General features: G+C 36.5%; 1 protein-coding gene across 1 annotated transcript in view; it reads left to right on the top strand.

Annotated features, from left to right (window-relative positions):
- Nucleotides 1-23,060, top strand: part of Stk17a (serine/threonine kinase 17a) — a 30,103-nt gene extending 7,043 nt beyond the window's left edge. Inside the window, exons 2-7 of the mRNA XM_005319223.4 lie at nucleotides 7,141-7,353; nucleotides 12,190-12,334; nucleotides 20,121-20,247; nucleotides 21,042-21,090; nucleotides 21,321-21,500; nucleotides 22,377-23,060. Coding sequence (XP_005319280.1) covers nucleotides 7,141-7,353; nucleotides 12,190-12,334; nucleotides 20,121-20,247; nucleotides 21,042-21,090; nucleotides 21,321-21,500; nucleotides 22,377-22,701 — 1,039 coding nt within the window. The 3' untranslated portion in view covers nucleotides 22,702-23,060. The remainder of the gene's footprint in view (nucleotides 1-7,140; nucleotides 7,354-12,189; nucleotides 12,335-20,120; nucleotides 20,248-21,041; nucleotides 21,091-21,320; nucleotides 21,501-22,376) is intronic.
- The last annotated feature ends 1,930 nt before the right edge of the window (nucleotides 23,061-24,990 follow it).

Below are 24,990 nucleotides of genomic sequence, written 5' to 3'. Positions count from 1 at the left end.
ACACAATGAGAATGAATTTTAAGCAGTTATTTTAAGAATTTGAATAGATCCCCATTTTAAATCATAAGACCCATGCTCCTTAGTAAGTCATACCTGAAGATTTTCATGACACCTTCCTGTATACTATTTTAGGCACTGGTCATGCCAAGAAAAATAAGACTTGATTCTTAGAGATCTTGGACTGGGGAATACAACTTAAATGTCACTTTCTCTTGTTATAGATATCAATATATCTTTTCTTTCCTTCCACTCTGAATTACATCAATCACTGAGTTGTTTACTCCAAATGTTTAATGAAAACCTGAATTCTCAGTCTTGTGCATAATAGTGAACTATAGATGTTCATGAAATTAATGAATAGTTCTTAAAATTATAACTGTGTCGATAGGAGTACATTTGGCTTTTAAGTCAATGAGGAAAGTAGATGTGCAGTAAACATTTTTTTACCCTTTGGATCTTATTGACCCTAAGTCTCTCTCTATAACTTAACTATGACCCCAATGTTTGAGAAACATCATATTTAAAACATGTTTGTAGAGGCCTCAACACCTAAAGTTAAGGGTTGAAATTCTTCCACAATTTTTACCCATAGAGCCATGGTAGGGTATGCATATTAGAACCCTTTAGGGGTGGGTAATTTAGGGGAACTCTATGATGATGTAGTTTACTTGAACTCTGTATCTTGCATGTCTAATGTTTACTTGGACTCTATATCTTGCATGTCTAATCTTATATTTCTTTGTACACTGTGGTTCTATGAAAAGAACAGCTTCCAGAAATCTCTTTATCTCCTCCTTCCTCTTCCTTGAGTGGTTTTAAGGTTCCTTCTCCTATTACACCAGTAATTTAGAGATGAAGGCAATACATGTGATCTGCTATCTGTGTCCCTTTCAGTGGTATGCAGTATCAGAACAATGGAAGAGTTTTCTTCAGCATGGGGTTGTGTTGGGGTTGGCCATCTATAGCCAATTGCCTTTGTATACCTCATGGACTAATAGTGATTTTTACATTTTTTTTTTTTCCCAAACAGAAAAGTAAACAATGTTTATTACCTGGGGACAATGTTGGGTTTAGAAGAAAAGGATGTTTAAGGTTTCCGAAATTTCTTTTTCACGTGGCTCAATTTTTCTAATTTTTTTGGATTTTATAGCCTGATATTCTTCTTTTTTACTTTTTTTATTGGTGTATTATAGTTGTACAAATTGATGGGATTTATTGTTTCGTATTCATACATGCATACCATATAACAATATAATTTGACCAATATCAATTCCCAGCATTTTCCCCCCCTCCCTCCTTGCCTATCACTCATCCTTTGCTCCCTTTCCTCTACTGATCTCCCTTTGATTTTTAGAAGATCCACCCCCGCCTTTGTTTTCCTTTTTCCTCTCTTTCAGATATGAGAGAAAACATAGGACCCTCTTCACCTTGGGAGTTTGACTTATTTCACTTAACATGATGGTCTCTAGATCGATCCATTTTCCTGCAAGATTTTTACAATTTTTAATAATTAAAAAAATAAATTATATTTAATGCCATGAGCATCATATGAAATTCAAATTGTAGTGCCCATGATATTTTGCTGGACCCGGCCACATCTATTCATTTACCTTTCATTAGTGATTGTTTTTTGCTCTATAATAGTGAACTTGTAGTTGCCATAGAAACCATCTTATCCAAAGAACCACAAATATTTGCTATTGTCTCTTTATAAGTTTACTGATCCCTGATACATGTAGTACATGACATGATGGAGAGAAAAGAATAAACCTAAAACTGGGGAGTGAAGCACAAAAACAAAGGTGGTGTTGGAGTAGTCATTTGTGTGGACAGAGAGCAGTGAAACTGTATTCTGATACCTAAAGAAATGGGTGAGAACAGCTGGTCATGGTGGCACACACCTGTAAAACCAACAGTTTGGGAGGCCGAAGCAGGAGGATTGTGAGTTCAAAGGCAGATTCAGCAATTTAGCAAGGCCCTAAGCAACTCAGCAAGGCCCTGTCTCTAAATAAAAAATACAAAACAAAAAGGGCTGAGGATGTGGCTTCTTGATTAAGCACCCCTGGTTTCAATCCCTAATACCAAAAAGGAAAAATAAATGGATGAGAGCCTGATGAGGTGTCACAAGGATGTAATCCCAGCTACAGGTTGAGGCAGGAGGACCACAAATTAGAGGCCAGTCTGGGCAATTTAGCAAGACCCAGTGTCAAAGAGCTAAGAATGTAGCTCAGCATTAGATAGAGCACTTGCCTAGCATGCATGAGGCCCTGGGTTCCATCCCTCCTACTGTGAAAGGAGAGTGGAAAAAAAGGGAGGAGTGGCGGCAGACCAAGAGGCCCTGAATTTAGCCATGACTGTTGCTAAAACAGAGTTCCCAGTATTTGCAGGTTAGCAGTATGTGAATCCAATTTTCTGTTGCTGAATTACTTATTTTTCCTTGTGGTCTTCAAAATATATTTTCAGGCTAATAATAAGTAATATTTTATTTACTGCACAAAACTGAATTGCTTTGAATTTTAGGTATGACAGTAATAAACATTTGTGCATTTGATGTAGGAGTACTTTGAGGGCCATTGACTAAGTCATTTCTAATTCACCAGGAACACGATTGCTGATAATGATATTTTGAGGCTTCATTTCAGATCGTTTTTTGTGTGTGTTTGGGTTTTTTTGTTGTTGTTTTTTACAAATTCAGCTTTCTCTTCTTTTGAAACTACTGACCTGTAGGTATAGAAAAAAAAATTGTTTCAGTTCAAAGTGGCTTTATTTAAACTCTTATGTGACTGTTAACAATAAAGGAACTAGAACAGGCAAGTGAGACCGTTTATACAGTCTTGACAGTTGGTACTGGTTCCTGTAGGAAGTGAATAAGCCACACATGGGCACAGGGTGAGGAAATTCTCCAGCCTCAGACCTTGAGCCTTGCTCATGTAGAGGAGAACCAGGTAGTTTCAAGGCCCACCAATCTGCCTGTGGCCTTCAATGTCTCTTCAGCTCTTTATCTTTAGTCCTTGGCCCCACTATAGACAGGTTCTGAGTCCTTCCCACCTGGATCCCCTTTTAACAAAGACAACCAAGGCTAGATGCTTTGCCAAGCATCAGAGGGAAAAACAACACACCAAACTCTTCCAGAGAAAGTGAAAATAGAGAACACTTCCCAACTCAATATATGAGGCAAGTAAAACCTTTACACAAAACTTTACAAGACAACAAAGAAACAAAAGGTCAAGTCTGTATTCCTACAAAAAAATTAGAAATTATACTTAACAATGTGTGTAAAAAACTATAAAAATACAAAACAATAGTGAAGAATAGTACCTCATGATCAAGTGGCTTAATACATAAAAGCAATATTAATTTAGCCTTTAAAAAAAATCTACTTATGTAATTTACCACATTAAAAATATCATACGATCATCTCAGTGGATACCTCAATGTTAGTGTATAAAATTAAACATTTATTCATGTGGAAAAAAAAGCTTTTAGCAAACTATTCATGTAAGGCAATTTACTTAATGTGATCTACAAATCAGTTGTACCAAATATCATATTTGATGATGATATTTTAAAATCTTTCTCTTTGAGATTGGATACAGGTATGTACTGTCACCAACCCACTAACACTGAGCTAGAGATTTCACCTCAACAGGAAAGCAAGAAAGAGAGAGGTAAAAGAACTAGACAGGAATAATAAAACTGTCATTAGTTACTGATTACATAATGTCTGCATGGAAAATCCAAAGAAAGTCTATAATTAACTATTAAGATTAATATGTAGTCATTGGATACAGGATAGTATGAAAAAATCAACTGTACTTCCGAATAACAGTGATAAATGATTAGAAAATTAATGCTTACATAACATCATTTACAACTACTTTAAAAATATTAAACTTTTAAGAGTAAACCCAGTGAAATATATGCAAAACAAAAAAATTACATAAATTACTCAGATATTCCATGTTCATGGACTTAGAAATCTCCATATTATAAAACATAAATTTTTCCCCAAAATAATATAGAATCTATGCAGTTTCATTTTAAATCCCAACAAATATTTTTTGTGGAGATTGGCAAGATGATTCAAAAATTTATATGGAAATGCAAAAGGATAAAATAGCAAATATAATTTCAAAGGATAATTTTTACTACTAGATATCAAGACATTAATTTAGACAGTATGATATGAGTAAAAGAATAAATGATCAGGCCATGGCTCAGTGTTAGAGCGCTCACCTAGCATGCATGGGGCACTGGGTTCGATCCTCAGTACCACATAAAAATAAAATAATAAAATAAAGATATTGTGATCACCTATAACTAAATAAATATTCTTAATAAATATTAAGAAAAAAGAATAAATGATCAATAATACACATTTATGTTTAGTGAGAATATTGCCTGGGAAAACTATAGTAGAATTAGTTAAACCTGAACATATGTAGACTTTTCAACCCCACAGGTCCTCTTTCTCCTAGATAGATAATATCTGATAGACTATCATGTGGGAAAGAGTGGAGTCTATTCTGTACTGCTTGCTCTGTGGAGGACTCAGACTCCAGCCCTTCAGTTGAAGTCATGGTTAAGCTTGTTTTGAAAACATTATTAAAATAATAATAGGTGGTAGTGGCAAGAGAGATTACCTCATAGTTTGAAAGAAGACATTGGCCCTTGGCATTAGGTAAAAACTGTATGATTTCCAAGTTGCTAAGGATTCAGTGATATTTACAGGTGATTAGAATTTACCCTGTGGTGAGGACTATACTAAACAAGTGTCATGCATTTTATATACATACAGTCCTCCATATCCATGGATTCAACCAACTGTGGACTGAAATGATTAAGGGAAAAAATGCATCTGTCAGGCGCAGTGACACACACCTGTAATCCCAGTGACGTTGAGAGGCTGTGGCAGGAGGATCGCAAGTTCAAAGCTAGCCTCAGCAACTTAACAAGGCTCTAAGTAACTTAGCAATACCGTATCTCAAAATAAAAAATAATAAAGGTCTGGGAATGTGACTCAGTGGTTAAGCACCCTTAGGTTCAATTCCTGGTACCAAAAAAAAAAATCTGTACTGAACATGTATAGACGTTTTTCCTAAAACTATAGTCACTATGTATTAGGTATTATTTGCAATGTAGAGATGATTCCAGTATCCAAGAGGATGTATATAGGTTGTATGCAAAAAAGTAAATGATTTCTTTAAAATTTGTAAATTCTAATTAATTATACAAGATAGTAGAGTGCATTTTGACACATTATTAACAAATGGAGCACAACTTCTCATTTCTCTGGCTGTACATGGTGCAGTCACACCAGTAGTGTAATCATACATGTATATACAGCAATAATGTCTGTCATTCTACTGTCCTTCCCATCCCTGCAGCCCCGCCCCTTTCCTCACTCCCCTCTGCACAATCCAGAGTTCCTTCATTCTTCCCAATTCCCCCACCCAGCACTATGGATCACTGACAACTTATTAGAGAAAACATTCAGCCTTTGGTTTTTTGGGATTGGCTTATTTCACTTACCATGATATTCTCTGGTTCCATCCATTTACCTGCAAATGTCATAATTTTATTCTTTTTTAAGGCTGAGTAATATTCTATTGTGTATGTATACCACATTTTAAGGACACCATTTTATATGAGGCATCCTTAGTTTTGTTATCTGCAGAGGATCCTGGACCCAGTCTTGCATGGATATCAAGGAATGATTGTACTTTAATTATCATAACTCTAAAGCAGATTTTGCATCACTTGTACAGATAAGAAAAAAGAGAGTTTAAGAGGATAAATAAATTGCCTAAGATGTGTCAAATGCCAGTTGTGGGATGCAAGTCCAGAGATTATAACCTTAATCAATATGCTATCCTGATTCCCCTGTTTGACCTGCTTATTAGTTTAAGGACAAATTGTAGAGCCATAATGTCTCTATAATGAGACTTTTCCTGCTGGTGCTATATTTAGAATTATATCATGATTGATATCATTTTGGAAGGTGATACTGTTCTTCACATTTAATTAGATAATGATGAAATTCATTTTAAGGAATCTTGTGGCCAATTTCTATTAAAAAGTAAAATGTATTTTTTATTATTTATTTATTTATGGTTCGTAAATAAATAAATCAGGTATTGAACTGAGGGGCACTCAGCCACATCCCCAGCCCTATTTTGTATTTTATTTAAAGTCAGGGTCTTACTGAGTTGCATAGCACCTCGCTTTTGTTGATACTGGCTTTGAACTCAGATCCTCCGGCTTCAGCCTATGAGCCACTGGGATTACAGGCGTGCACCAATGTGCCTGGCTTATATTTTTAAAGATTAAATCATTTATGCATAATTGTACAAAAATGGAGTTATTTTATTTGTAACTCTACAAAAATATTGACTTTAATATTTGATTATGATCTAAGCCCATTTTGTGCTGCTATAACAGAATACGACAAAATGGGTAGTTTATAAAGCACAGAAACATATTTGGCTCAGGATTTTGTTTTGTTTTGTTTTTATACTGTACTTGGAATTGAACCCAGCACCTCACACACTCAGGTACATCCCCAGCCCTTTTTTGTTTTTATTTTGAGAAAGGGTTTTGCCAAGTTGCCCAGGTTGGCCTCAAACTTGTGAAAATGCTGTCTCAGCAGGAATTACAGTAGTGCTCCATAATTTCTGGCTTGCTCAGAGTTCGGGAAACTGGGAATTCTAAGATTGAAGGTTCACATCTGGCAAGGGCCTTCTTGTTTCATTACATGGTGGAGTGGCAAGATCACTAACTCAAGAGAATGCGAAGGGTGCCACACTCACTCCTTTACCAGGAACCCATTCCAATGATAGTGTCATCAGTGTACTAATTACCTCTAAAGGCTCCACCTCTGAACTCTTTATTACAAGGGGTTAAATTTCCAACACCTGAACCTAGGGGGACACATTCAAATCACAGTAGTTGATTTTTGCAGATTTATAAATTATATTTTATTTGATAATTCTAAATCAATATCCCAAGTGATATTGCTGCTTTGTGATTGAATGAGCTAAATGTGAATATCCAATAATGGGAATTTAGAAATTTGTATTAATATATGCCATCTCTGGAAAGTTATTGGTTTTAACAGTGAATGTTTGTATTTAATTCCAGGGGTAAGTTTGCAGTGGTGAGGAAATGTATAAAGAAAGATTCTGGAAAAGAATTTGCAGCCAAGTTCATGAGAAAAAGAAGAAAAGGCCAAGACTGTCGGATGGAAATTATTCATGAGATTGCTGTACTTGAACTAGCACAGGACAATCCTTGGGTCATTAATTTACACGAAGTTTATGAAACTCCATCAGAAATGATCTTGGTTCTGGAATAGTAAGTATTGTCTTCCTTCAGTTGAGTTTATTTGATGGTCTGTACTTCCTTTATGGGATGCCACTTCTCTGTAATAATGTGCAGGGTCTGGTTCTCTGGAAAGGATTTTCCAGTTCATTTTCATTGATGTTCTTCATAAATACCTTTACCATGCTTACTATGTCACCTACTTCTCAGCTTTTGTGAGATCCCTGGCAATTTTGTCCCTAGATGGAGAAAATAAGGCCATTAGACACACATTCTCCTGAGCATCCCTTACTCCTCTTGAGTATCTCTGTTTTTACTGTCTCAGACTTTTTCCCATCTGTTTGAAGACAGATTCAGTTACTCAATGCCAAGGCTAAAACCCCTGTCCGTGTTCTTTAATTCTCATCCTTTCTCTTCTGGATGTGTGTTTTGATTTTTAATAAGTTACATAACTTCTTTCAGAGTTTCAGTCCCCCCTCCTTTGGTAGTTCTTTTCCCTCTGTCTTCTATTATTTCATTGTCTTCTACAATTTTCCCTCTTCCACTTAAACTGTTATACTGGCTTTCTCTTTATTGTCATGCTTCTTAAAGAATAGTTTCAATTTATAGTTTTCCTCACCTTCCCATCAATTACATTCTATTTCATTGATCCATTTATCTGTTCATGAATTCCAGTACTCATCCACTTTCATTCTAATGCTATCTGCTCTTCTAAAACTTTAATGAGGTCACTATTCCTGTTTGATAAAGTCAATCTCCTCATTTTAGTATTCCTTCTACTTCTTACTCTCTTTAAACATGTGATGTTATACATTTTTTCTTGAAATTACACTCTTCTTGGTTCTCAACAGCTCCATTTTGTTTTTGTTTTTAATTTTCTCCTCTCGGTTATATCCTAACCTATATAAATATAAGAGTTTCCCAAAATTCCATTTTTAATTAACTTTTATATATATATATGTATTTTAGTTGTAGATGACACAGTGCCTTTATTTTATTTATTTATTTTTATGTGGTGCTGAGGATCAAACTCGGTGCCTCACACATACTAGCAAGTGCTCTAAAACTGAGACATAACCCCAGCCCCCAGTGTTGACTTTTGTCATACAATTATGTTCTGTATATTTACTCCAGATGGTAGTATTTTACACGGCTTCGGCTATTATTTATACGTTAATTATTTCCAAATCTTCCAATCTCAGCCTCACGTCTAAGCTTCAGCTGCATACTGTGTATATATGTATCCAACCATGAATCATTGTTAATTCAGGGTCATTACTCTTGCATTGCTCTGTTAATGCCCATTTTTCTTTTATTCCCTATTTCTATTGGTATCCCCATTTATTTCATTGCTCATGCTAGTGAAACTATCCTTCATTTATCTCCTTTAACTTCATGTATAATGAATCGCTAAATCTCCAGCATCCCTGGGCTGATGGCTCTAGCTTCTATTCTAGGGACACCCTTCTACTACTGTTAGATTGATAATAGAAACATAAAGGTGCTGATATTATTCATTTGCTTAGAAGCTTTAGTGGCTTCTGTTGTTTCAGTGATTAGGTTTTTAGAAATAAAATTGGTATAATTTGGCCCCAAATTATTATTTTCTACTTTTAGTTTAAAGAGAAAGTTTTAGAAATATACTCTGGATACTCAGATACCAAAATTCTCAATCATATCAATAGATCGATGCCATGGAAACGGGCAGGTTATAATCACTGTATTGTTTATTCATTCCAATAGCACTGCTATATGTACTAGATACTAATATGTGCTAAGTATAATAACAGTGAAAATAATACAGCCCCCTTTCCTTCAGGTGCTAAAAGTCTAGCAAAGGTGATAGAAATAAATGACACAGCAATATTGGTGTTCTACCAGAAATTGTTATTAGATGTCATGTGAACATAGAAGAAATATAGTAGCCACAATGTACTGTACACATTTTATATGAGGCAAAACTTCCCAGGTGTGGTGTAGCACACCTGTAATCCCAGCGGCTGGGGAGGCTGAGGTAGGAGGATTTCAAGTTCAAAGCCAGCCTCAGCAGAAGCAAGGCACTAAGCAACTCAGTGAGACCTTGTCACTAAATAAAATACAAAATAGGACTGGGGATGTGGCTCAATGGCTGAATGCCCCTGAGTTTAATCCCAGGACCCCCCCCCCCAAAAAAAAGAGGCAAAACTCAAAAGAGAGCCGGGTGCACTGGTGCACACCTGTAATCCCAGCAGCCTGGGAGGCTGAGACAGGAGAATTTTGAGTTCAGCAATGGTGAGGTGCTAAGCAACTCAGACCCTGTCTCTAAATAAAATATGAAATAGGACTTGGGATATGGCTCATTGGTTGAGTGTCCCTGCGTTCCATCCCCACTACAAAAAAAAAAAAAAAAAAAAAAACTCAGAGAAATTATCAACCTGCAGTCATACAAGTATACAAGTAGCAGAGCCAGTTTGGTCCATTACAAAGTCTTTGCTCTGCTCTTGGCCGTATGCTGTTAGGGAGAGTGCATCCTGGGGAAGGCAACATTTAGTATGTATCAGCCATCATTACCCTATCAGGATTTTTCAGATTATTTAGCTTTCATTCCATGCTCTGCTCTTATCTCTCTCATCTTCTTTTAGTTTTTCTCCAGCTTCATACCCTGCATTCTAGACATATTCCGCACCCATGGTTCCTACCCCTCACCAGGACTTTAAAGGTATAATTCCATCTTCTTTTTCCTTTTTTTAATGACAAGAAGTTTGGGATATCCCTACCTTGTTTCACCTATGAATGTGCCTTTTTAGAGATTTTTTTTCCTTTATCTTTGATTTTCACCTCACATCCTTGTTTATTTGTGTTTATCCTGATTGGGGTTCATTGAGCTACTTGGGTATTTGTATTCTTTGATTCACATTGGATATTTCTACTGTTTTCTCCTAAAATTCACTGATTCTTCTGCAGGTCTAATCTATAAAGATGAGAGAATTTTTCATTTTAGTTGCTGTATATTTTTTAATCTCTAGAAATTCCATGTGTTGTTCTTTCTTTCATGTCCTCCATATCTTCTTTGTTATATCTATATTTTACTCTAAATCCTTGGACATCTTTATAATATCTTTGTAATACCTGTCCTTATCTACTACTTCCATCACCTTTGTCTTTTCTTGTTCTGTTTCTATTGTATTATTGTATTGGGTATGGGTTGTAATTTGTGGTATTTTCAGATGTCTAGAAATTTGAGGTAGGATGTCATACATTTAGAATAGTAAGGGTATGGAGTAGATTTCATTCCATTAAAGAATAGTGAAGTTTATTTTTGGCAGGCAGTTAATTTACATGTGAGTCCGCTTAGTTAAGGCAGCTGTAAGGCTAATTTAGCCTTAATAGTACAGATGGCCCTCTTGGGAAGGCCTGTTGATGGTCCTAAGTGTTTAGGGTGATGTTTCTACTCCAAATGGACAAAATTCAGATTCTGACCTGGTCCTATGTGAACACTGGGAAATATTCAGTTCATAAATATTTTTCAGTTCTTGATTAACCTTGAAGGGTTAAATTCTGTGCATGTGTATGTAATTAATTTGCCTAAAACTTCAAAATACTACAAAGCAGATTCTGGGGATCTTTCTCTGTGTAGTCCCCTCCCTCCTGTTTGGTACTCTACCTGCAAATTCCAACTTCCTTGTCAAACTCACAGTCTATCTTCTCTATTTAACAAGGCTGCCATATTTTCCTTGGGTTCCTACCCAACCCTGTACCACTATCCATAAATTGCCTCCAGGTAAGAAGCCAAGGAAATAGGAGAGCTCACCTTGCTTCCCTCCTTTCAAGGATCATGGTCCTACCATTATTTCAGTTAATGGGTAAAGAATATATTTACATAGGTAAAAAAGTTACACGATTTCACATTGTACTGAGAGGAGTGTAATTTCACTGATAACTAAGGCAGCTTTTAAAGCTTTTATAGGATTCTGCATCTGAAGTACATCCTTGAAGTTTTTCAGAAAAATACAGTTATAAGAGAATAAATAAGCCAGGCATGGTGGCACACAACTGTGATTCTAGCAACTGGGGAAGCTTAGGCAGGAGGATCACAAATTCAAGGCTAGCCTCTGCAACTTAGACCCTGTCTCAAAATAAAAAATAAAAAACAAAAAGTCTAAGGTTGTAGATAAACACCATACTGGAAAGAACTAATAATTATTTCTCTTAAATTTATGTAATTTTGTAAATTTATTTGTTAATTTGTGTATGTTTATGTAAATATTTATGTAAATTTAAATATATCCATGAAAATTGCTCTCTAGTGAATATTATTGTGAATGGTAGTAATGAGCTGAGGACTCATGACAATAAACTGTGATTAGGAAATTTTTTTCAGACAAAATGTAATTGAAGTATAGTTCTGTGTGTTACTGGCAAATTGTGGCTTGTATGTGCAAAAGGTTGTGTGGATGATACATTGCATTATGGTACATTTCTAGATGTTTGAGAGTGAGTTGACTCTGCTTGTATTGTATTTTGCTTCAGCTCATCAAATCCATTTTACAAGTATATAGTATTGCCAGGTTGTGATTAATTTACTCTAAGGTTTTTGTTTATGGTTTTTTTAGTATTAGTGATTGAATTCAGGGGCACCACCAAGCCACATCCCCAGCTCTATTATTATTATTATTATTTGTATGTTATTTAGAGACAGGGTCTCACTGAGATGCTTAGCACCTCACTGTTGCTGAGACTGGCTTTGAACTCATGCCTCTAGTCTCAGTCTCCCAAGCTGCTGGGATTACAGGCATGCACCACTACGCCCAGCTAATTTACTCTAATTTTGTTGTATATGTTTACCACATCCTTTCTTATGATTAATATTTTAATTTTATCTTTCTGTAGTGCTGCTGGAGGTGAAATCTTTAACCAGTGTGTTGCAGACAGAGAAGAAGCTTTTAAAGAAAAAGATGTTCAAAGACTCATGAGACAGATTTTAGAAGGTGTCCACTTTTTACACACTCATGATGTAGTTCATCTAGATTTGAAGGTAAGGTCTGAATTATTTACAATTTGAGATTGATAAGAACTGGCATTCAAATATAAAGTATCTAGCAGGAATTTATTAAATATGTATCAAGACTTTGGGCTTTATTAGGTAACAAGGTACAGTCTCAAAAAACAGAGCTTGGAATATTACTGGAGTGGATAAAGACTTCCTGGTGGAGATAGAACTTTTTTTAAAAAAAAAAAGTTAGGATTTAGGTAATTGGAGAAGAATAGGAGACTTCTTTCAAGACTTTGGGCTTTATTAGGTAACAAGGTACAGTCTCAAAAAACAGAGCTTGGAATATTACTGGAGCGGATAAAGACTTCCTGGTGGAGATAGACTTTTTTTTAAAAAAAAAAGTTAGGATTTAGGTAATTGGAGAAGAATAGGAGTTTCTATTGTTTTTAAGAGAGAGGACTTTTGAGGAGCAGTATTTGAAAAGCAGTGTTCTATAAAGTTAGGCAGGCAGGAGTAAATAAAATAAGTGGGGAGAATCCAAGAAAGTGGAGGCAAGTAGATCTCTCATCTAAAATTGTCAAAGAGCCAGGTGTGGTGGCATCCCCCTATAATACCAGTGGCTCAAGAGGCCAAGGCAGGAGCATCACAAATTCAAGCCAACCTTAGTAGCTTAGTGAGGTCCTGACTCAAAGTAAAAAAAAAAAAAAATTTAAAAGGGGCTAGGCTTGTGGCTCAGTGGTTAAGTACCCATGGGTTCAATCCCCTGTACATATAAATAAATAAATAATCAAAGAAGTAGATGGAGGAGGAAAAAAAGAAAAAGAACAATATATCCTGTGATAAAATGCCACCTGAAACTGAGGTAAGCTAAAAAGGGAATTTTATTGGCAGTAAGTCTAGGAATAATTCTATCTTCAGTTACTACCATAGTCAGGGCTCAAAAAGTGTTACCAATACTTGAGTTTTCTCTCACATTCAGTTCACCTTTCTGAGAATGGCAATAAAATGGAATGACATAGATACTGCCTTTTGAGCCCCATCCAGAGGTGTTGGGATTAGGAAGGAGGAAGGCAGTCTAAGAAGACTGAAACCCCTAGACCCCTGAATGGCAACCTCATCTCTCTCCACATCATCTGTTAATCCACCTTGAACTCTGCTATGGTCTCCCTTTTGGCAGAAGGTAGATGCTTTATTTACTATAGTGGTTCTCCAACTCTGTTGTGCATCAGACTGACTGGAAGAACCTGTTAAAACATATTGCCACCCACCAGTGCTAGAAATTCTGATGCAGGTCCAACCAGGTGATACTGATAGTTCAGGTCCAGGAGCCACTATAGCACACACTCCATAACTCCTTATATATACCTCATAGTGTTTAAATAACAGTGCATGAAGTAACACTCTGAAGGAAGAAATATAAGTATGTATAATCTGCAGATTGACTTCTAAAACAACCTTGATAATGTATCATTTGAAATCAGGAGGAAGGATATTAGATATCCATTTACATACTGGTTTTCTACAGAAAAGCACCAAGTAAAGAAAACAGTTGGGAAGCTTCCTTATTATTTTTTTTTATATAGATACCAACTTAAATTCATTTTTTAGTACTGTGACAAACACGAGCAGTCACAACACAATAGCCATATGATAGTAACAAGGACCTTGTTTTGACAGCTAGTGTGGATATTTGTGTACCTATCTGTAGTGCCTGGTTGTTAATGGTACAGATCCCCTAGTTAAAACCCTTTCTAGCATTAGAGGTGGAGCTAGGGTTTTGCTTTCCTCCTTTGGTGTCTCTTATGCATAAGAACTTCAGAGATCCTCACTACAGGAAATTCTCGCCTCTGCTCCCTTCAGGAATACTGACCTGGAAGACATGACCTCTTCGATCCCAGCTTCATAAGAAGTCTCGGTTAATATTAGCCATGAAGAAGAATTCCCAAAAGAAATGTTATATACTATAGATTTTTTTCAGTTTGGCTTTATACTCTTAACTTTGTAAAATCATATGTTTTATTTTTATGATGTTCTACCAACTTTATGATGTAAAAAGGTCTTCTAGGAACAGAATCCCAAATTAAATAGCATTGCACCTATAGAAAATGGTCTTTCAACTTATGACACCTCAATCTGTGACCATTATTCAGGAACTAATTAAGTAGCAAGTCAGACAGGCTGCCAACACCATGTGTCATGGATCTTTGATGTCACTTGAAAGCAGTCAAGGTGAATATTAAGTTCTTGAATACCAGGTTCAACTGTGTATTTACACAAGGAAATTATATCCCATTCTCCCCAGTACCTTCAATATAAATCATATTCCTTTCTCTCTCATGCAGTTCAATGTAGAAATCTTTGCCAAATTTAATAGAGGCCTTTATGATGGGCCTTTGATGTTGGGAACTAGACTATCTTTGTCTCCTAAACCCAGAAGATCTAGAAGACAAGGTGGTCTGAAGCTATCAGCATTTCTTTCACCCTCACTTTGGTGTGTGCAGTCAAACATGTCACTCAGTAAACTGCTGAAGGGAACGTGTCTCTAAGTGAATGGCTGAGATGGAGTTGGTGTTGCAATGGAGCAGCAGTCAGGAGTGATTTCTGCCAAAAGGTCATTTCTAGTTGAGTCTGGACAAAGAGTCTATTGTCCTGTACCTTTAACAGCTATCTATCTGTCCAGTGAGAATTTGTGCTTACAATGTTGACTCTGCATCTCTGGAAGAGCTTGAAAGACCAAGCTGTTTAAAAAAAAAAAAATTCCCAGACTGCTTCAAAGCTAAATGTATTTTCTTATGTTTTAATTATGTGGAAATTGATCATTCCAATATATTTCGTAACTTTGATTACAATTTAGTCTCCATTATAGTTAAAAATGAAATTTTCTGTTAGAAGAACCCTTTAAATGAGAAAATTGACATTATTTGGCTTCAGTACAGACCTCAAAATTATCAATTTTTCAAAACACTGATTCACTGAAGGTTTAGTCAAATACCTTAAAAACAGCTTGGGAATTTCTTTGAGAGATTTAGGAGTCTGTGAACATGTAAGTTTGTAAGTCCATGAAAATGGAAAAGAAAAACTATGATTAAGATAAAGCACAATTATTTAACACATAGAACATGTTGCAGGACTGACAAGTCTGAGAAGCAGTAACTCTAGCAAAGTCAAAACAACACTAACTACCATCCCAAAATAGTCTCAGTAATTTGGTGGATTACTCATTCAACACAGTGGCCTGCTTTTAGTAAATCTGGAGGACAGGGGAGGACTGGCCAAAAATAGCCCAAGAAATTCAGTTTTTAAATCTGGTGCTTTTTGTCTTTTACTCGTTTGGTCTTTTAGCAGTGTTGGTTATTAACTTTTCCACCTCTTGTGTGCATAGTTAAAAATGGACTAGATGCTGGGACTTTCCCATTTGGGATTTAAGTTTAAGCACTGATGGTTTAAGCATCAGTATACTGCTTGAAAGCAGGAGTAACATAAAAAATATGACACAAGGTATACCACATTTGCTATGATTTGGATATGGTTTGTGTCATTTGGCCCAGAATGGCCTATGAAACCTTGTAATTCCCATTTCCCTGGTTCCATTCTCATGCCTACCATTACTGCTGCTCCTTCCACTTTGTGCTTTTCTCCATCTATACAGGACTTCTTGAGATCCTGCTCCAGTAGCTTGTCCTTGCCTCAGGGCCTTTGTACTTGCTCCTCCCTCTGCCTTGAATGTCCCCTACTAATTTAACCCTGAAGATTACTGCCATGACTGTTTCCTCTGACTCTCAAAAAGATAGCATGAGATGTGCACACTCCTAACATCCCCTTTCAGCAATCACCCTACTTTTGAGGTCCCCGTAGCACTTCAAACTACCTGAAATTATATGTTTGTATTTATTTGTCCTCATTAGAATGTAAGACTCCAGGCAAGGGCTATAGCTCAGTAGTAGAACACATGCTTAGCATGCTTGAGGTCCTAGGTTCAATCCCCAGGACCCCCTACCCTGCCACCAAAAAAAAGTAAGGCTCCAAGAGGGGACTCGTGCCTTGTTTTCTGTTATTTTCCAAAGGCCTAGCTTAGAAAGCAGTCAATAAAAATTTTTGAATAAATGATGAAGTCCTTTTTATCCTTCAGAGTCTTCCTACATACCTCATCTGTAATTTTCTGAGGTAGAATTAATCCCTTTTATATATTTTTGCCTAAGCACTTGGTATATTGCTGTCAGAGCCCAGCACACAGGAGATTGAGTTGAGCATCATAGATCCTTCTTTTTCTCTTACGATTATGAACTCTTCGACAGTGGGGACTTCTTATTAGTAATATTTATACTACTAACATCCCTAAGACAAAATAGGCTATCTGCATTTTTTTTATATATTTATGTTTCTCCTTTTCATTCACTCAGCAAATATCAGTGTGTAGTAGGCGCTGACACAGTGATCAGTACTGCAGCTCCTGCCCTCATGAAGCTGAACATTCTTCCCTTTCTTGGTTTCTGAATTCAGACTTTGATAAACCCATAAAAATTTTAATTATATAAAACAATAGGAGGGGTGATTGGGTAGATGAGTCTGGTTTTGGTCATGCTGAATTTGAGATGCCTTTGAGATATCAGAGAAGAGAGATTAGGTAAGCAGTTGGTTAAGAAGTCTGAAAGAGATAAAAGTTTCTGAGTCATAAGCTGTAGGTGGTATTTAAGCTTTGGTTGCAATAGTCTTTGCAAGGTGAGAGTTTGGAATGAGAAGAGAAAGGGATCTCAAGATCAAGCCATGAGAAATCCATCTTTCAGGGAACTAGATAATGGTAGATAACAGAAAAAGCAGCCAGAGGTAGGAAGGAAACTAGGCACTGTTTTGTCATGGAATCCAAGAGGAAAAGAATATGTGAACAGGAAGGAATGGGCCATAGTGTGAAGTACTGATCAAAGTAGTCTTGAAGAAAGCCTTGGAAAATATCATTGGATTTTGTGACTTAGAATGAGAGAACAGAAGTCAAATGGAACAGTTGGATGTGAGTGGAAGAAGAAAAAGCGTGAACATTCATTTTGTACATCTAGAGAACCACATTGATATGGAGGAGACAGAAAAATTGACATTTAAGGAAACAATGCAATGAGCTTGCCATGCATGAGAGGGGGCAACCCTCAACTCCTGCCTGGAAGGAGGGAGAAGAAGGTAGAAGGGAGAAGAGGGAGGGCTTTATGGAGGAATGGGTGCTTTATGGATCCACTGTGCACAGAGTGATGAAAATGAATTTGTCAAAGGAGGAGAGGAAGCGCATGTGCAGAGGCATGAGGTATGAGACCATGTGTCTTATTCAGAATTACAGCCAATCTGACTTGGAACACGGAGTGCCTTTGAGAAATGACAAGAGATTGATCCTGGAAAGGACTCAGGAGTATATTGCTGTCAGAGCTCAGCACACAGGAGATTGAGTTGAGCATCATAGATCCTAGATGTATCTAGGATCCTAGAGTATCATAGATCTAGTGTAAACACTAGATCCTTTCACACTAAGGTATTTAAGCATTTGCAGATTTCATAAACACTGATTGCTGAGCAAGTTTTATAGAATTTGTCAGTACCCATGCTTCTCAGTTCACCCCGGAAATGTCCTTATTGTCAAAAATCAGGAATTACAGACTTTCTGAAGTGAAAAAATTTTTTCAAAAATTTTTAAATGACTTTATATTTTAGTCCATAATAAGTTTGCTCATCTTTTTATGTGAAATTATCTTAGTCAGTTTTCCCTTGGGTAAAACATTGACCTTGACCTTGACCACCACATACATCCTAACTTCCACCCTGTTTGAGAGTGTGGTGTCTGTTGGTGATAGTAGTGACCTACAGCATCATAACCAGACTTGCATTATGGGAAGAGTACAGCCTATTCTCTGTATGTAAGGGTTTCTTATTCATGGATATAGCCAACTGTAGATTGAAAATATTTGGGGAAAAATTGCATCTGCACTGAACATTTTGTGTAAGCTGGCTTTTTATCTCTATGACCAAAAGCTCTGACAAGAAAACTTGGAGGAGGAAAAGTTTATTTGAGACACACAGTTTGTGAGGTCTCAGTCCATGGTCACCTGACTCATTGCTCTGGGCCTGAGATAAGGCAGAACATCATGGTGGAATGGTATGGCAGAGGAAATCTGTTAAAGCTCATGATAGCCAGGAAGTAGAAACCAGGGATAAAATATAATCCCCAAGAGCATGCCCCCAGCAACATACTTTTCTAGCCACACCCCACCTATCTACAGTTACTATCCATTCAAATTATTAATGGATTAATCCACTGAGGTTATAGCTGTCATATTCTAATGATTTCACCTCTGAACATTCTTGCATTGCCTAATGTGAGCTTTTCAGGGGATACTTAATATCCAAACCATAACACATATACAGATTTTTTTTCCTATCATTTTCTAAACAAAACAATGTAACAAGTATATCTATGTAACATTTACATTGTGTTTGACATTATAAGTCAAGTATATGGTAGAATATGCATTAGTTGTTTGTAAACACTAGATCCTTTCACACTAAGGTACTTAAGCATTTGCAGATTTCAGTGATTTCAGTATCCACAGAGGGTCCTAGAAACAACCCCCCACAGACTGAAGGACAACTGTACTATATTGTATGATGGGGCGTGGGTTGGAGGTGGAATAAACCACAGACAGGAGGCCATCTTAGTGATCTAGATGTGAAATAATGAGCATTAAAACTTTAAGCAATGGGGATATTGAGATTTAGGAAATAGAATTGGCACAACTTGTGGGTGACCTCATACAATGTGGAAAATGAAAGAGAACTTTAGAGTGATTTTTCCAGTGTTTTACTTGGGCATTGAAATTGGCAACACAGAAAAGAGAAATCTGTTTGTTGGGGCTGGGGGTTGCACTTCTGTTCCAAGGTGTTTACTCAATAGAAGGCTTGTAAGGAATTGAGGATGTAACATTCAGCCACATGCTGAGATCTGATTTTAATTGGATCTGAGTCTTGAAAGAGCTTGGAGTGGAAGTCATGTGCATGTAAGTGGCCCCTGAAGCTTTGGGAACAGATGAAATGGCTCAAAAGTAGAATGCTGAGTTTTGGGACAAGATCTTGGAAAATATCAACATTTAAAAGGAGGGCAAGATGAAAAAGTTCTGAGAAAATAGTAAAGGATTTATAGAGGGACAAGAGATCCAACAGGGAGAAAATAAAAGGGAATTTCAGAAATAACCAGCAGTACCCAAATGCAGCAGTCAATTTATGCAAATAGTGCCTGAAAGACGTGCACAGAATTTGGTGGGTCTTTGGTTATTAAACTTATTGTGACCTCTTATGAGGGCAGACTTAGTAGAAGGCACAAAACAGATTTAGCTGGAATGAAAAGTGATAGCAAGGAGGCTGAAGGTTTAGCTCAGTAGTAGAGCAATTGCCTAGCATGAGCAAGGCTCTGGGTTCAATCCCCAGCACTACAAAAAAAGAAGAGTGCCAGCAAGTGCACTTGACCATGCTTTCAAGAAGCTGAGCTTTGAGGGAATAGCAGGGAGAGTATGCTAACCAGGAAGACATTCACGGTCATCAGGGATAGTTGTTATAAGTGGTTTTGGTTTGTATTTAACAAGCATATTTATATGCTAAGGAAGAACCAGTAGAGGCAAAGAGTACCAAGCTGCTGCCTTACATATAGGAAGTATGTTATTAAAGTATTTATTTCACAAATGACTTCTTATTGTTAAGTTCTTCAGTCTTCAATTTTATAGGTAAAATTTGTGTTCTGTGGGCTACATGTTTTGTGTTATCATGGTTTTATTAATATTTGGGGGGGTATATTTTTCAGCCTCAGAATATTCTACTGACAAGTGACTCTCCATTGGGTGACGTTAAGATAGTTGATTTTGGCCTTTCAAGAATAATGAAGAACAGTGAAGAGCTACGAGAAATTATGGGTACTCCTGAATATGTGGGTAAGTATTTGAAAGAGTGAGATGGTTTTGTGTTTAACATCAGGCATTGCCTTCACCAGGGAACTCACATTCAAAGGGGGCCAGCCATCTGCTATATTAAAATCCCTCCATCAAAGATTCATTCCTGGACTGGGGATGTGACTCAGTGATAGAGTGTCTGCTTAGCATGCACGAGGCCCTGAATTTGATCCCCAGGACTGCACACACACATACACAAAAAAAATTAACTAATTCCTGTGGATTAAATTTAAAAATGGAACACTTTCAAGAGTAAAATACCAAATTGGTGGTGCTTTTCCTATAAGACTAAAAAAGTTTTCTTTTCTTTTTTTTTTTTTTTTTTTTTGGTGGCCTCGTGGATGCTTAAGCATATGTTCTATCCCTTGAGCTATGAGAGGTAAAAGTGCTATGGACTGGAGTGGGACAGAAGAGGTGTGGGTGCTCTGAGAGAGATTTCAAGTCTTATAGACGATATGATGCCCAATTAGATGGTGTGAGAAGAGAAAGGTCTCAAAAATTGTCAGTATAAATTACAGTATTTAGGCATTCAAATATTTTTTAAATACTAGGACTCAACCACAAGGGTGGAAATATGAAAAGTTAACTACAAACATCTAGTTTAGACTTCATATTCATACTAATTTGAATTATAGTGTTAATTTACTTTGTTTTAACCCAAACCTTGATGATAGTGCTTTATTAGTTTGTAACGCTTACTTTAATTTTTTACCTCTATGAGCAAATTAGGCATTTTTTCCACAAAACTAAATGTTTTCTTCTGTTTTTGATCCTAGCTCCTGAAATCCTTAGTTATGATCCTATCAGCATGGCAACAGATATGTGGTAAGAGTTATTTGTGAAAGAAAAATTGATAAAATTGGTTTCAAGAGGGGCTGGGGTTGTGGCTCAGTGGTAGAGTGCTCACCTAGCACAGGGTTCGATCCCTAATACCACATAAAAATAAATAAATAAAGATTGTGTCCAACTACAACTAAAAAATAAATATTTTTTAAAAATTGGTTTCAAGAAATTAATATGATACTAAGTTTTCTTTTATTTTCTTTCTGATTTAGGAGCATTGGAGTATTAACCTATGTCATGCTTACAGGAATATCACCTTTCTTAGGTGATAATAAACAGGAAACATTCTTGAACATCTCGCAGATGAATTTAAGTTATTCTGAGGAAGAATTTGATATTGTGTCTGAAACCGCTATTGACTTCATCAAGAGACTTTTAGTTAAGAAACCAGAGTAAGTATTAATATTCATCTTTATCTTCTTTTTTGGTGGGAGGGAGGGAAGCCGAGAAATGAACCTATGGCTGTGGCACATGTTAATAAGCATGTCCTCTACCATCAAATTATACCCCAAGCCTGATTTTTGTCAATTTTTGAGTAGTCTTCTCTGAACAAAAGTATTCCAACAACTGAAATCCCAAAATGAAGACACAAAAATGTAGACATAAAGCTAAATTAACCAGACACTGTGGTGCAAGCCAGTAGCCATTTGGAAGGCTGAAGCAAGAGGATTGTAAATTTGTCTTGGCAATTTAATGAGACAGTGTCCCAAAATAAAAAATAAAAGGACTGGGGATATAGCTCAGTGGTAACATGCCACTGGGTTCAGTTCCCTGGTACCTAATTAAATATAGCTGGGAATTTCTCTCAGTGATAGTATGTCTTTGAGTTTAATCCCCAGTATTGTAAAACAAACAAACAGGAAAAAAGAAACTAGATAGAACTCTTGGCCTAATATATGTGTTGACAGGAAAACTGATAAAAATGAAAAACATATTGACCTGTACTGCATACCTCATTATACTAGGATTTAAATATTAATTAGAAAAATTTTATTATTGCAGATGTGTCACTATTCATTAGTAGAAATTGACAATGAAATGACAGCCAGTCCTTAGTAGATAGTTTCTGTCTGATCCTGGTCTCTCAAGAGAGCTTTTTAGAGAAAATACTATTTTACTTAAAAATACTATTTTTCAATATTATGGACAATTATACTCAAATTTTCAAAACTTCTTGTTTTATTCAGATTTCACAGTAAACCTTGTGCTCTGAATTTCAGTTGAAGTTTTTATGTTGTCTTATGTATGAAATATTTGTCTTTATACAGAGATCGAGCCACTGCTGAAGAATGTCTAAAACACCCATGGTTGACACAGAGCAGTATTCAAGATCCTTCTTTTAGGACGAAAGAGTCATTAGAAGAAGCAAATGCCTTCCAACAAGGTGATTCTGTGCCTGAAATTAAAGCAGATACTGAGAAACCAGAAACTGAGGAATCGCTTGTGACAGAGGAGTTAATTGTAGTTGCTTCGTATACTTTAGGACAATGCAGACAGTCTGAAAAAGAGAAAATGGAGCAAAAGGCCATCTCCAAACGATTTAAATTTGAAGAACCTTTGCTACAAGAAATTCCAGGAGAATTTATTTACTGAGCAGTATTTCCCTTTAAAACTTTTAAGATTTCTACATTGAAAACATTATTATTATTTATGGACCTCTGGCCAAATGGTACATGTACTAGAAGTGGATATCAAAGTATCACTGATATAAGCAAAAATAATTTTGTTAAACTTGTGGAGTTAGATCAATCAAGCCAGATTTGTAGAAGTTGCCAACCTGAAGGTTAACAGGTAAAGTTCTCTGTTTCAATGTTATTTTTAAGAAGGGAGATGTTTGCACCTTTTAATTCTACATCCTGTTTCTCTACAATGAGAATTTGTGTACAAAGATGTTTGTATTCACTTTTCTTTAAAAATCCAAGTAAAAGTGCCAAAATTACATCACTGATAAATCTCTTTTGCATTATTCATGTGTTTCTCTATTTGTATGTACATATGTTGATAACTTTACTAAACTACTTTTTTACTTTGGATAGAGGGACAAGATTTTAAATAGACATTTTCTAAATTGTTGAGACATAGAATACCATCATTATGGTATTACAGTGTCTTATTTTTGTGTTTTATTACTTTATATTGACCTGATTTGGCTTCTCGCTCTCTGTTTTTGCCTAATGTTTATAACCATCTGTGGCTTTTTTTTTTCCCCTCTTAAACATTACAATAAGAGAAGAGACTATTTTTTACCTCTGAGATTATTCTGGTCTCCAAGATCTGGCTTGGTAAGCCAAGAATGTTGAACAAGTATCATCTCTTCAACCATTCTCTTTGTTGTCACACCATTCTCTTCTGTCCTCTCTCCCAGGCTGTGCTCCTACTACCTCCTTGCCTCTCTCCCATACTCATCACTTAATTTGGGGCACTCACAGGTATCAGTGTGATCTGATCAGCACTTTGATTGCTTTGATCAGTGACAAGATGATATTATATTGTTTTAATCTCAAAGTTAATGAAATCTAGAAGAGAGAAAGGAGAAATACAAAGCATAGTCAGAATGGTCACTGAGCCACTACGTCTGTTGAGTTTATCAGCCCTCAAACTATACCAGGAAACATAAAATGCCAAAATATTTGTAATCCTTTGCTTTCATTCATTTAAAAAAAAAACTGACATTGGATATTTTGTCATTAGGGAGGTACCTTATCCCAAAAGACTTAACTTTAGGTCAGGATGTAGCTCAGCAGTGAGGCTCTGGGTTCAATCCTCAAGATCAAAAAGGGGGGAAAAAAATCCGTGTGTGTGTGTGTGTGTGTGTGTGTGTGTGTGTGTGTGTGTATGTATGAATACATACACAGGACACACAATAGAGTTTGAGACAGAAGGATCATGTAAGCCCACAAGTTTGAGACCAGTCAGGGTAACAGAGCAAGACCCCATCTCAAAATAAATAATAAAAATAATGAAAAATGGAAATGTAAAAAATATTACTTAAAGTAACTAAATATCCTCACACAAAAAAGTCTGAGTCCTTATTTACGTTTTCTTAGGCTGAGTGTTTTATATAAGTTCTCATTAATACAGCTTGTCTGTCATCTGTATACTGTGTACACTGAAGCCACACCTGTGCTGCACACTAGGACTGACTCAGATGTTTCCCTTTGTAGTCTGACTAGGGTGTCACACAAAGCTCTCTGCCTAGCACTTCTCAAATGTCAAAATCACAACACTGACAGTACCTAAGCTCCAGTTTTATAATAATAGTGTATTGTGCTAGACATTTATACACCATCTATAATCTCATCTAGCCCAGCTAGGCAAAACTGCCAGAGTACCTGATATTGTTAGACATCATTGGAATGAAATTGATTGTGTAGTTCAAACAGTTGCTCTGTTTTGTCACTAAACTGGCTTAATTACATAGTTTCTTGGAAAGTAGCTTTTTTTCCCCCCCGCTCCAGTACAGGGGATTGAACTCAGGCTCTACCACTGAGCTACGTCCCCAGCCTTCTTATTTTTTATTTTGAGAAAGGGTCTAAGTGTGCCAAGCTGGCTTTGAATTTGATATCTTTCTGCCTCAGCCTCCTGGGTCTCTGGGATTATAGGTGTGAACCACCATGCACAGCAGGAAACTAGCATCTCCAAACAAGCTCTAAAAGGGGAAAGAGGTAACTCTTCCATTCAGTGAAAACCCATGGTCACAAAGTTAAGACTCAGGTAAGTCTTGAAAGAAGTAAAACATAGTTTGAGGCAAATATATTTAAATATCTTTCATAGAAATAGGGGATATGTGACCCCCCCCAAAAAAAAAATTGCTGTTGAGTGACACTTGTATGTACTTGATAGATTTGTCCAGTTGTGAAGCCAGAATCATTTGGACTTTTT

Source organism: Ictidomys tridecemlineatus, chromosome 2 (assembly GCF_052094955.1).
Source record: "Ictidomys tridecemlineatus isolate mIctTri1 chromosome 2, mIctTri1.hap1, whole genome shotgun sequence".
Classification (NCBI taxonomy): domain Eukaryota; kingdom Metazoa; phylum Chordata; class Mammalia; order Rodentia; family Sciuridae; genus Ictidomys; species Ictidomys tridecemlineatus.
Note: the sequence above shows the minus strand (reverse complement) of the source record. Positions and strands in the feature narration are given on the sequence as shown.